We start from the raw sequence: 13,386 nt of genomic DNA on the forward strand, positions 1-13,386 counted from the left end.
GTGTGTGTGTGTGTGTGTGTGTGTGTGTGTGTGTGTGTGTGTGTGTGTGTGTAAAACCGTGCATTTGTGTGGTAATTGTGAGGAAGTTCATTACTGCCTCAGTTCTCAGACTCAGGCCACCCATGACATAGTTTTTTTTGGGGCCTGTGCAGCCTAGTGGGGGAGCTGCCTGAGGGAGGCAGGCCCTCTCCTCTGCTCATCTAATTGAGATAAATCTGTCCCAACAGTGCAAAATGTAAAAGGCATATATCTGAAAATAAATAATTCCCTCAACAAATGGTATCAGACTGCATTTATGCATTTGTATCTGGAGAACCTTGGCGGTAGGGATGCACTTTGTGGGATTTTAAGATATCTCTGACATCTATTGATAAATTGAGAGGAATTAATCGGCTTGCATTTGTAAAAAAAAAATGTCGTTATGGAACTCCACTTTGAAAGCTAGTTGTTAGGTTGAATGGCAAAAAAGTGCAATGTGAAGCTATTTCACTACCTTGGGAGAACTTCCCGGGGGGGGGGGATACATCTTTAGGTTATGGTTTTATTATTTTCTGAATTTGTTACGGCTTAAAACATATTTGTATTGGCTGAATTTATCTGTGTAGCAAAGCCTGGACTTCAAGATTATGTGGTGAGAGCTTTACTCTGCCTGAAGTCAGGTTGTGTGTGTTTGTGTGTGTGTGTGTGTGTGTGTGTGTGTATGTGTATGTATATGTGTGTGATTGAGTGCTGGGCCAGAGTAAGGCGAGGCACAGGTGTATTAAATTGGGTCAGCATTTTCATTTTCCCAAGGTGCTAACAGACACAAACACTCACTCACATGTGCACACAGTTGCACCATTCTGAAATGACAGTCTGGCATAAACACACCTGCACTTGCTGCACAGAATACACACCAACACACACAGGTGCACATGTAAACATACTATATGTACATACATAGACTCGTTCCTCAGTTTACGGTCATAAAAAAGTTCTTCCATCTAGACAAGGATCTTTTTTTGTGAGGGCTGGAGCGAGATATTTTCTGGCCGTTGATGTAAATCCACCTCACTTGGCTGTGAATGTTAAATATTGTGTTTACAGAGCGTCCCTGGAATACTCGGCTATATCCAAATTAATTTTGATTTATGGACAACCACAGTGAGGTACAGACAGACAATGAGATAGAAAGAGGTAGACAGATCTGACAAACAGGCCATTAACACAGATAGGCAAACAGAAAAACAGACACACACCCACACACGCTTGTTAGAAGTTCTCCATCAGCACTTGCGGACAGAGCAAATCGGCGTTGCACGTGCATCTGTCTGCATCAGTCAGCATAGAGATAGTAGAGACTCTTAACAAGACCTTCTCAACAGTGAAGACGAGCGAGGCTGATATTGTTCAAGATTTTATCCAATATGGTGCGGTTTGGTGATTTGTTCAGGAGTTTGTTTGTTTTTTCAAACAGTTAGTCGGGATGTAATCAACCCTGCAGTTGGAGGAACACACTAACAAATCAAGAAACTCATTAGACCTGGAGATGAAGTAAAATGTGAAGTCATGTCATACAATGCAAAATTGTATTGATCCACAGAGGGGATTTATATATATACGTAGCACAAAAAGTAAGGAAATTTGTGTTTGATAGATTATTTCTTTCTTGTAACAATGCTTCTTGGCAATAAATCTTATACCGTTGGAAAGCCTTTTTATTTCCCTTTTAAATGAGGCCACATTTGTAAGGAACATGCATTCGTGGGATGAGCAGCAGAGCTGAGTATGTGGGTTGCGCCCATGAAAAATTTGCCAAATCTTCTCTGCCAGTGCCAAACAGCTTATTTTGCTGTTGCTATTGACTCTTGTTTTGAGCTTCTGGTACCCCAGGTGCTGACAATCAGGTGCCTGATATAAGATTTATTGCCAAGAAGCATTGTTACAACAAAGAAATAATCTAACAAACTCAAATTTCCTTACTTTTTGTGCTACGTTTATGTATATATGTAACTTTGTTAAAAGAAGCACTCAACAGTAGGGATAGTGCTCAACAAATAAGGAGCAAAATAATCCAGTTAGTCAAGTAAATTCTCTATGAGACAGTACAAGTCTGTTTCACGCTATAAGCAATCATCAGCTGTTGATGAAACCACTCGAGGAAGGACATACCATCTACTGCCTGGTCATGCACATCATTTGCACATTGTCCATTGGAGAAGGGAGATGTGTAACATACAACATTTTCCAAAACACGTGATCGCTAACAGAGGTGCGATTCAAAAACGTGATCACTAACGGTCCAATTTGGGGTGGAGGGGTATTTGTCTATTGGCATGATTTATTTATAATTACAAAATAGGTGCTTATATCTTTGTCTGCAACTGCTGGCCAATTAATTTCTGTTATTCAGTGTGGACATTCCTGGTTTGCAAATGATGAAATATTTTTCAGTTATACATAGATTGCACATTTTAGTACTGGTTGAATATGCTTTGTTCTTTGAGAGGATTTTCCAGGTGGTTGAATAATTAATGTTTCTGTCCACCAGTGACCAAATATAACTGCGTAAAGATGTTACATTCTTTAAACGGTAGTTTCTAAAGCTACACGTGCATTAAACCTCTTTTTGAATGTTCCCTCTGTTAGACTGACACATGTCTCTATTTTGGTGTTGTCATCTCTCGTCACCGTAGCTTGGTAGATAACTCCCTTTGTCTGGCATTTCCCCTCCAAGGGGCATGAGTCGTTCACACGGCAGTTGGGGTAGTCCGGTTGTGATGAAGGTGTCATGGATTTGTTGATGATTCTTGTGTTGTGGGACGATATTATTTGTTGAATGTTAGGCATGCAGCTGTAACTCATTTTGATGGTGTTCCTCTTGAATATCTTCCACAGTTGATGGTCCGGGGTAAAGCACTTATCCAAAAGTTCAAAAAACTGTTTACCGATGTTTGTGGGCACGGTATCACTGTAGAGGGTGGGTTGTACCAGGTGATGTTTCGTCTTTTGCTACGTTTGTTGATTTGCTGGCAGTCAGTATTTAATGGTGGGTTGTATTTGAGCTTAAAATTGTAGCTGCTCTTTTGTAATGCATCTTGGTTTGGGAGTGTAGCTTCATTGAAGATGGACTCACTAGATGACAATTTTGAGTCTTCTATTAATGCTTTCTGGGATGTTCTTCAAAATGGAGGGTGGGTGGTTGCTCTTTCTGTGAACATACTGCAGCATGTTGATGGGCTTAATGTACGGCTTGTATGTGCTGTTGCTAAGGTCCATTGAGATGTCCAGAAAGTCAATTTGTTTTTTGTTTGCTTCAATGGTGATTTTTAGATATATAACTTTGTTAAAAGAAACACTGAACGATAGGGAAAGTGCTCAACAAAATAAGGAGCAAAATAATCCAGTGATTCAAGTAAATTCTTTATGAGACAGTACAAGCCTGTTTCATGCCATAAGCAATCATCAGCTGTCAATAAAGCTACACGGGAAAGAACATAACATATTAACTGCCTCGTCATGCACATCATGTGCACAATGTCCAATGGGGAAGGGGGAGGTGCCTACATTCAAAAATTCCAAAACGTGATCGCTAACCATCCAGGGGGGTGGGGGGGGGGTAGGTTGCATACAAGGTTAATGGTATTTGTCTATTGCCATGATTTATGTATAATTACAAAATAGACGCTTATATCCATGTCTGCACCTGCTGGCCAATTAATTCTAGCTATTCAATGTAGACATTTATATATATGCCGTAGAAGGCTCAGAGCTGCTGCCTTTGTGAAAATTAGACTATATTATGTTTGGTGGGGACATAGGGGAATGGCTCTTACGAGTGTATTTGGTACAATTAACCCCACCCCTCCCCCCACTCATGAGAAGGAGAAAAAAAATCCTCTTTTGTATGCATCCGCATAGTCCAGCTGCGTAGTTGTGTCAGTCAGCACAGGTGCCTGGACAACTATAGAGTTTCATTCATCAGTCTGTGCTTGAAATGTGCAACAACTGTGTGCTCTAAAACAACTCCCTTGCCTACATAACCACACGCACACAGACGGTGTGAGACAGTGAGAGTAAGAGCAAGAGAGAGAGAGAAACAGCTGCACTCTGATGAATGCCCTATATTCATTCCACAGGAAGCTGGTTCATCTGTCACCACTGATGCAACCCTTCCACTCAACCCCCTGCTCAGCTCCATTTCTGTATGTGCACACACACACACACACACACAGCTCCAGCTCTTTTTCCCTGATTAGACTCCCAGCTGGTCCTTGCGACAAATGCTCCTTTGATGCATCTTCCCGGGGGCCAAAGCCACTAACTCCCCCATCCCACCACCAACCCCCCTTGCCATCTCTCTTTTCACTCTTTGCTTTGTGCATGACATTTAAGTCACATCCAGAAGGCCCCAGTGAACCGTTACTCCCCACCGCCCTATTCAGAGACTCTGTCCTCCAACGTGATGAGGGCAGACAACCAAATTTTTCTGCCCGGCTTTGAATTTTCCTCCGGTAGAGTCGCTGGCTCATGCCTGACCACATAAAACGTCTGCTTTGAATTCAACATTCGTTATCTTCGCTATGGTTTCTGCCCCTATGTTTGGGATTAATTCATTAAAAAAAAAAAATTGAATGTGAATGAGGTTATGCCAGAGATGTTCAATGTGAATGTAGCACCATAGATATGGAAATTTCTTTACTCCTCCATCGCACTATGCTGTATACATGACAGCTGGCTGTCTTCACCTTTTGATGGGTCATAATCATGAACCTTTAAGGTGGAAGTCAACTTTATTTGATCCAGGGTTTTTTTTTCCCTCCATGAATTCATTTATCTACCTTTGCGCTCATGCAGTGTGTTAAGTTACTGATTTTTTTTCTTTCATGTGTAGCAATTACAGCATGTAAACCTACATTCCATGAGGATCTGATCAGCTTTTGTCTGGGGAAAGTACTTTGAAATGCAAGCTGAATTTCAGCTTCTTGTGGACAATTTTGCAAGCTCAACGTGTCACTTTACTGAAAAGCCCCCAGACCATTATATTTCATGTCAGACCTTATACGTGGGTGTTCGACTCGTGGACCCACAAGCTGGAGGAGTTTGCAGGGACATGGTGACATTTTCTCATCCCTGTCACTTAACATTATGAAGGCCTCGTGCCGGTTGTTCTTCAGCATACGCTTGGGGTCAGTTTTAAACATCAAACTGACCTCATCCAGGATAAGATTTGACCGCTAAATACCATCTCTATAGAGAATTCAGCTTTGACCCTTTCAGAAGGTCAGAGTTTTCAGCTTTTTCCCCCAATTATACCCTTAAGTCCAGTGGACGGCGTGATCTCACTCAGAGCTTATGCAGCCCCTCCCGAGATGCTTGAACTTTCACATTTTATTTCTCCGTCAACCGTGAGCACCTACCTTTAAATGCCTGGAGTCACAGAAAATCCAGAGAGACACTGTCATGAATAAAGAAGTGTGAGCCAGAGGCAAAATGATCAGTTCAAGTAGAACAATAAGAAAATGTAAAGAAGCTTGTAAATATGAGTCTTTATTGCACACATGACATTTTCTTTCCTTAGTGTTTTTTTTCTTTTGGTGTGAGCAACGAAACTGCCATTACATGTTTTACACCCTATCCCTTCTAAAAAAAAACAAGGTAACACAAACAACAAAACTATTTCACATAAAAACTTACAACTCCACAAAGCAACAGAAACCTCACAGATTGTAGTGCATCACTATACAGATGAAAAACTTGCAGTTTATATATCTTCAGGAAAAGGTTTTTATTTCATCTTTTTTATTAGACTTCGAATTTACCTTTGCCACAGACAGGGAAAAAAAACTAAAATCCAGTGGGGGTAAAAATAAAAAAAATTCTCATTCTGTATTCCAGAGGCATTTGCCCTTTAACCCCCTGAGCGTTACGTCACTGAGACCAATACCGACTGGTTTACCTGCTGTTGCTGAGATCATCTGAGGAATGTTTCTCAAAAAAAAAAACCCCATCAATAACAGGCAAAAAATAAGTAGTTGCCATAATACGGTAAATGCCCAGTATATTAGACTTGGAAAGACACTGAGAACTTGGCCAAAGATGGCTGTATGCTCACCCGTGTTGTGGTCCAATCATAGAAGAAAAATAAAGTTCTCAGTTATCAAAACTCGAGGCCATTAAAACCAACTTTTAATGGATGGAAGCTATCGTGGCCAAATTTTTATTCGACCAACTTTTTCCAGTTAAAGAATAGAAACGTCCCATGATATGTACATTGTGCTGAAAAGGCGTGGGCTTCACTCTTTCTTTGCTCGACAAAAAAAAATGTCTGGATTAGAGAAAGGGAGACAAAGTTGGCACTTGAATGACGGCGATACAAAAATATAAAAATGTCCAATCTCTTAGAAAAGGCACTTGGGGCTGCTCGCAGACGCAATATTTTAGGGCAGTGTTGACAACGCATTGTGCTCTTGTAAGAGAACTTGCCACGTAACGTCCCCTTTCATCGGCCCGGTGTCGGGGAGCCGCTGAACAGCAGAGTAAAAAGGCAACACGCGGGCCTTTGACGCCATGACTACACCCACCGCTATTGGACGGATCTGAGCACGAGGCGTTCTACACGGCACGGAGAAGCCAATCAAAAAACCGTAGAGGCATGAATTGGAAGGAGGGTTCGGGTTCAGATCAACGACAATTTAAAAAAAAAAAAAGAAGGGGGGGTTGCGCTAAATTGAAGCGAAAGGGGAACTAAAACACAGCCAGGGACACAGTATTTGTGTCTCTGGGTTGCTGGTGTGAAGGCAGGCGTTACACCCATTGTCAGATCAAAGAAGACAAAATGTTAATCTCAGACAGGAGAGAATGTTGTTAGATGTTAGGCACAGTACTGTCTGTCGAGACATGGAAAGGGGAATTAGAACGGTTAAAGGCCAAGTTGTTTATTTTCTTTTCCGTAGCGCAAAGATACTTTTGAAAAAAGAAAGAAAAACAAAACATGGAGGCTTCAGTCAGTGGGTTAAGGTCATAATAAAACAAAAAGAGATTAATGAAGTTAATCTTTTTGCTTGTGTGTCAGTGTGAACACCTCAGATTAGTGGGGGAGGAGGAAGAAGAGCAGGACTCAAGAGATAAATGAACCCGGGGACAGAAGAAGCAAATTGCTGGCTGCATTATTTCTGAATATTTCCAAAAAACGGCAACAAATAAATAATATCTAGCTTAATGCCAACATCAACTTTTTTTTTTTTACATGGAAATGAGATTTGATCCCAAGTTTCACGTTGGCTACTTGATGCTATATGTTCAAAATGTGCGAGGCGTTGGCGGAGGGCAGTAGATAACAAGCCAGGGTGCTGTGCTCTATTTCTAAGCATTATGGATGCTCCCAAACGGTGCAGAATAACCCATTATGACAATAAGCCTGTAAGTTGAGTGGAGAAGTGTTCACCGAAGACTCAACAGCTAGCAGTATGAAAACTGTAATGATCCCATTTGGGCATAACAAGCCATGGGAGCACTTAATTGTCAGTAATGTATCACAAGACTGCCATCTGTGAATTTACCCCAGCATGCATCGATGTAAATAGCTCACTAAATGTATTAATGTGGTGATGAGATGTTCTGCACTGCATTAACCACTGCAAATTGAATCCTCGTGCAGTGAACTAAAAGACTACTGTACGGTATTTGTGCATTGGTATCAGTATATTTTGCATGACACAGATTACAGCAAGCCCTTCGCTTTTTCAATGGTTTTGGCAGACGATACTTGTGGAAACTGGATCAGGTTCAGGACGATTTGAATAAATGAAAGTCGCCCAAATGTACCATTGTAGTGTGTTAAAACACAGCTATGACAATTACTGCAAATCTACTATCGTGGATCTGAGGTTTTTGTGGAAGGGGCTACGACTAATTAACTGAAAAGTCACCAGTTGGGAACCTCAGATAATGCCCCACTTGTATCATAATACAGCACAATACCTGTGTTGTTACGCAAAAAGAGGCTGCAGGCTCTCTCTCACACACACACACACACACTGGCATAGATGGGGCAGGGACAACTAACGAAAGAGCTGCCACTGACAGAGACGGACGACACACAGTAACAGTGTTTGGTGCTGAAGGGGGAGGAGGGGGGATGAAGTGTCAGCAGATTTTTCCAGCAACAAAGGTGAGAGTGCGTGTGCGGGAGTGAGGGACGGATACCGACTCGTGCACTTTCCAGTCTGGCTGTGTGCATATGTGCATGCGCGCACACGTGAGCAGTATACGAATGTTCAGTGTATAGAGTGTGGTTAATCCCCCCCCCCGTTGTGCATGTAAGCTGTGGTGCTGCTTGTCTGCACTTAAATCAGTCAGTGTAAGTGACGGTGGCCAGACACCGGTTTTAATTGTGTTAGTCCGTGAACCAGACCAAGGTAGTACATTCATGAAACTGGTTAAAAACACAAGACAAAAATATCAGCAAGTTAGTAAAATTCTTACTAAGAATGTTTTATTAAAATAAATGGCAAGAGGTTAATAAGAAAAAATAACAGCATACACCATGAAAACTAAATGCAAGCATGTAAAAATACTTATGACAAGAAAAACTAATAAAGTCGCTAATGAGTTAAACAAGCTAGGAATTGGCAAGAAAACAAAACAAAATATAACTAGGAAAGGCAACACTCCCCACAAGAGAGACAGTTTTCAAGATGTAAGACAGGGGTGTAGAAGGGGGGTTAAAAAATCTTGCAGTGGGTTTCATCAAAAAAAAAGTCAGAAAAATGATTTAGAATATACATATAAAATGACATTAGAAAAATACATTATAAACCTGTAAGAATGGCTGTTAATTACATTATCATACATGTAGTAGGCAGGCCAGAGAGAATACGCTAAGTATAGAGTTCACCATTGACCTGATGGACTTATCCAGCCTTTTACAATGACACAGCAAGGTTTATTAACATTGCAGAGGGAGTTTTCTTAATACTGTCAAATGCTGAATTGTCATCTCTCGCTCCACTTTAATATTGCATTTCATTTTACGCTAAGAGTTCTTAACAATAACACTGAGAAACAAATCAATTGACCTTTCGCTGTAACAGCATGACGGAGGAAATATGAGTAGAAGAACAAACCACCGAAGTTGATATCAAGATCTAAAAATGTATGCATTTTAGTCCTGATGTCATTTTACTCGAAGATTAACTCTTGGTTGTTTCAAAAACTGAAAACTGTTTGGCTATGAAATGGCGTTACATGGGGCTTAATTCAATATCCAGCAGCTCGCCTGCCAATGATAGACTAAATCTTATGACACCAATAGCAGACTCTTCTGTACCAGTGAGAGGGGGGAGATGTCGGCTTTCAGTTTGCAGCTGTTGAAACAAACGGGCGTTGTGCCAACGGCGGCCGACCCCATTCATGATCCATTTCTTCAAATTCTATGTATTTCTCTCAGCTCATGATAAAAACATGCCCCGGCAGAATACTGCATTGCAAATGGCAGTTCAATTTGTTCTTGGAAGAGTATGTCACAGTCACACACACATAAAAAATAAAAATAAAAATCCAGACGATAACCCAAAGTCATTCAAATCAAATGTAAAAGAGAACCAAACTTGCTCATATGGCAGAGTAAAGGGCCAACGAGGGAACAAAAAGAGGGAGGATGGTGGGGACTAAATTCAGGAAGACAAAACCATGGCACATGTTTAGCTGGTCAAAAAACGACTGCTATTCTTTTTGCATAGAATAACTGTGATAGCTCCCCGACACGGGAGGAGCCACCCTGCTCATCTGTTCAGAGCACGGCGTACTAACCATTCCTCTCTGCGCCATCCTGGTCGGTGCTGGATATTATAGGAAAAATAATCGCACGAGTCGGGGGGAAAAAAACAAACAAAACAAACGACTGTCAATAAGGCACTTTTGATTTTATCCTTTTAAAACCTCTCCCTGCATCAGTCTCCCTCCGTTCTCTAAAATCCCACCCTCGCACAACTTTTCCTGGGGGGGTATGACTCATTTGGTCTTCGTTTTCCTAGCCAATAATATCCCAGTTAACACATTAGTCTTCCTCACCCCACCTAACCCCACCCTTCCTACTCCCCCGTTTCCTTTTTTTTCTTCTATATTTTGTAACTTCAAGTTAAGTATAAAAAGCTAAAATTGCCAAAAATAGATTTTCTTCTCTTCTCCAGCACCCTGTAAAATTATCTAATTTTGTTCTCTTCTGTATTTGTATATGCAATGACAGTTATCTACATTTTTATATATTTATATATGTATTTATAGAACAGGTATGTATAAAGCAATTTGAACAGGCAGGCATGGCTTTCACATCCTAGTTTTTCTTGAGAAAGAGTTAAAGAAACACAATGGGCTCAGGAGCTGGACTATCATCACGGGGAGGTATGACACATTGTGGATGCGCTTGCTTTTAGTTGGTTTGTCAACAGTTTAAAGAGAAACTGCATTTTTTTTCCCTATAACAATTGAAATGCAAACTCATTTTCTTATTTTCAGGATGGCTCCTATCATGCCAAACCGACGTCCTGATAACATAGAAATAAAAGCAAATGTTGAGAAGCAATATGAGAGAGAGGAAAAAAAACAAAACAACCAAATGGTTATTTTGGCAAGGTGGTTGTGAATGTAACAACTCAAAATAGAAGGCAGAATACAACATTAACAGAAACAAAACAAAATCTGTATATACAAATCTTCAGAGCCCCCCCGCCCCCCAGTACTTTACTGTAACATAGCATCCTGACTTAGTGTTAATTGTCGGTATTTGTCTCTTTGGGAAAATGGAGATGAAAAAAAGTCAAACTCGCTGTCAATTCCAGCTAAATGCAGGCACCACAACTTCACACCTTTCCAAAAACTACAATTCATGATGAGAGCCCTCCGCAAGATACATAATTATGAGAAATAATTCATTGGAAAACCCTTTGGCTAAATATGCACACATAATACTTTTTTTTTGTCTTTTACATCACAGCTCATAAATTCATTGAGATATTTCCTTTTTCTAAATACACCAGGCACTGTGTAATGGATGTTGTGTGGATGGGGGCATAGTAATGGTCAGCATCTAGCAGGTTAAATGCACTGTTCCATATCCCCTCAACAGCAACACATCCGGTTTCATCATAGTATTAATAAGCACACAGACTCCTCACCCTTCCCCTCCTGGCCTTAAGCTCACTCTAGTTTCAGCTAACCCCCCCCCCACCCCCATCCCCGCAGATATAACCACCTGCCTTTTTTGACTAGCCCTTAAAAACTTTAGTGTGAACGACAGAGCAAACCAAAATCAGGTGGAGTGAATGACTCACAGTAAAAATAAAATGGAGGAGAAAAAAAAGGAAACAAAAATACAGAAATCATAAAAAAGCTCAATTTGCCATAAATTCAGCCATGCTTTTTTTTTTTTTTTTTTTTTAAAGAAAAATAGACAGACAGCCATTTTGAGGGGCACACCCAGAATGTGTCAGCAAATAATTATGTCTCAGAGCTTAATACGAACAGCACTACTCATGACAGAAATTAAACAAGTTGGTGTGAGTATACTTTCTCTTTCCTTCTCTTTCTTTTTCTCTCCCAATAAACAAGTATTGGACTAGGGTGGAAGGATGGAAGGGTGCGCTCGCTCTCTCTTATTTATATATATATATATATATATATATATATATATATATATATATATATATATATATATATTTATTTATTTGAAAAAGTAATGATGAACATTAGAGGGAAAATTAAATCATCACTGAGACAAAATGCTCTGGGCTTCGTTGCCATTGAGTGTAGTTGAATTCATATTAGTCAGGTCACCCAATCAGAGCAGGGCAACGGAGGCCAGGTGGGGGGGGGGGGTCTAGTCTTTATTGCTTTGTAATTCAGTGCAGATTTACGAGTAACAGAATGCACACATCCACCCCCTAGATGAGTCATGGAGAAAAAGAAAGAGAAAGAACGGGAATTAAATTCAACGAACAGAGAGGGGAAAAAAAATCACAACTTGTTGGGTTTTGTTGCGTTTCTTCGAAGGTTCTGCGTTTTTTTGTTTGTTTTTTTTTTTTTTTAATGAAAACATGTTAGGGTAACTTTTGCGGGCAGGCGCCTCTCGCTCTCTCTTTCTCCCTTTCTCTCTCCCTTGCGTCCGAGAGGCTAGCAAAAGGCAATTACCAGTTAACTGATCAGCAGGCAGGCTTGGGGCGGCTCGTCATTGGGTGAAGAGTTCAGAGGTCAGAAGGTCATGTGTTAGTTGCTGGTGGCGGCTAGGTGGTTAGAAACAAAAACAAAACAAACAGAAAAAAAAAGATAGAAAGGATATTAGTGTCAGCAAGAAGAGACTGGAATGACATCATTTTAACAATAAAATGAATGCAATCTCTTATGTCGTCCCCGTTCTAATACCCCTGCCAAAAAGGAGATGAACCCAGCTAATCTGGCTGCAATCATGACGCAGTTGCCTCATGATACCCACAGTTACTAAGCCCCCACCCTGAACCAGGTAGCTAGGCGGTTTAATCAAAGCGCTACATTGCCCCGGTACCAACATACAGAAGCAAAGAGAGGTCAAACGGACAAACAAACAAAATAGTACAAAAAAAAAAAAATCTAGTGTTTTAGTTTCTTTGGAATTGGAATGCAAGTTATGAACAGTGTGATTAGTGGTAAGGACACTTACAGTAGCTAATGTTATGCAATGGGTAACGGTGACTAGTGTTACATGTGCAATGAATAAATGAATCGCTGTTTTCCGATTCTTTCTCTTTATTTATCCAAATATTTTAAATATATATATTTAAATACACACAGGAACCATAAATACTTTGATATAAAATGCTCAAATATAAAATGACAGTACCTCCTGTACAACTGATATTATATATATATATATATATATATATATATATACATATATAAAGTATTTTAGTTTTATTTTTCAATATTTGTAATACACTGGTGAAAATCCAAGCTAGCTCAGCTTATGTCTGTGCGTTTGTCTTCCATAGAAAAAATAAAATCCAAAATAGGAAATTAAATATCAAGGGAAAAATGGTGTCTGGCAGCATCATCTTCTTGCTCTCTCTCGGTTAACCGTTACAGAATTGAGCCGTTTCTCCTTTGTTCCTTATGAGCCAAGGAGATGGGAACAAGTCTGCCCTATTTTGGGCTCTTATCTCCCATCTGAGGAATGTCATGAAACGGCTCAAACATTTCCTGCGTAGTACTACCTGTCCTGGGTTTACAGCCACATAAACCCAAGTGTGGGCTTTGGGCTATATACATATACATGCTATGTATATCCGCAGGGTAGTACATGTAAACAAAATGTGCACAACCACAGTCAACCATTTAGCTGGTGTGTGGAAGTATGGGATCGGAAAGGTGGCAGTG

At 40.3% G+C, this 13,386-nt stretch overlaps 1 protein-coding gene across 3 annotated transcripts in view; it reads right to left on the bottom strand.

Moving 5' to 3' along the window:
* Positions 1-8,459: 8,459 nt before the first annotated feature.
* Positions 8,460-13,386, bottom strand: part of qkia (QKI, KH domain containing, RNA binding a) — a 110,876-nt gene continuing 105,949 nt past the window's right edge. For all 3 annotated transcript variants that reach the window (XM_056295491.1, XM_056295488.1, XM_056295487.1), the window contains one exon: positions 8,460-12,260. In XM_056295491.1, coding sequence (XP_056151466.1) covers positions 12,244-12,260 — 17 coding nt within the window. In that variant the 3' untranslated portion in view covers positions 8,460-12,243. The remainder of the gene's footprint in view (positions 12,261-13,386) is intronic.

The sequence above is a fragment of the Lampris incognitus genome, chromosome 16 (assembly GCF_029633865.1).
Source record: "Lampris incognitus isolate fLamInc1 chromosome 16, fLamInc1.hap2, whole genome shotgun sequence".
NCBI lineage: Eukaryota > Metazoa > Chordata > Actinopteri > Lampriformes > Lampridae > Lampris > Lampris incognitus.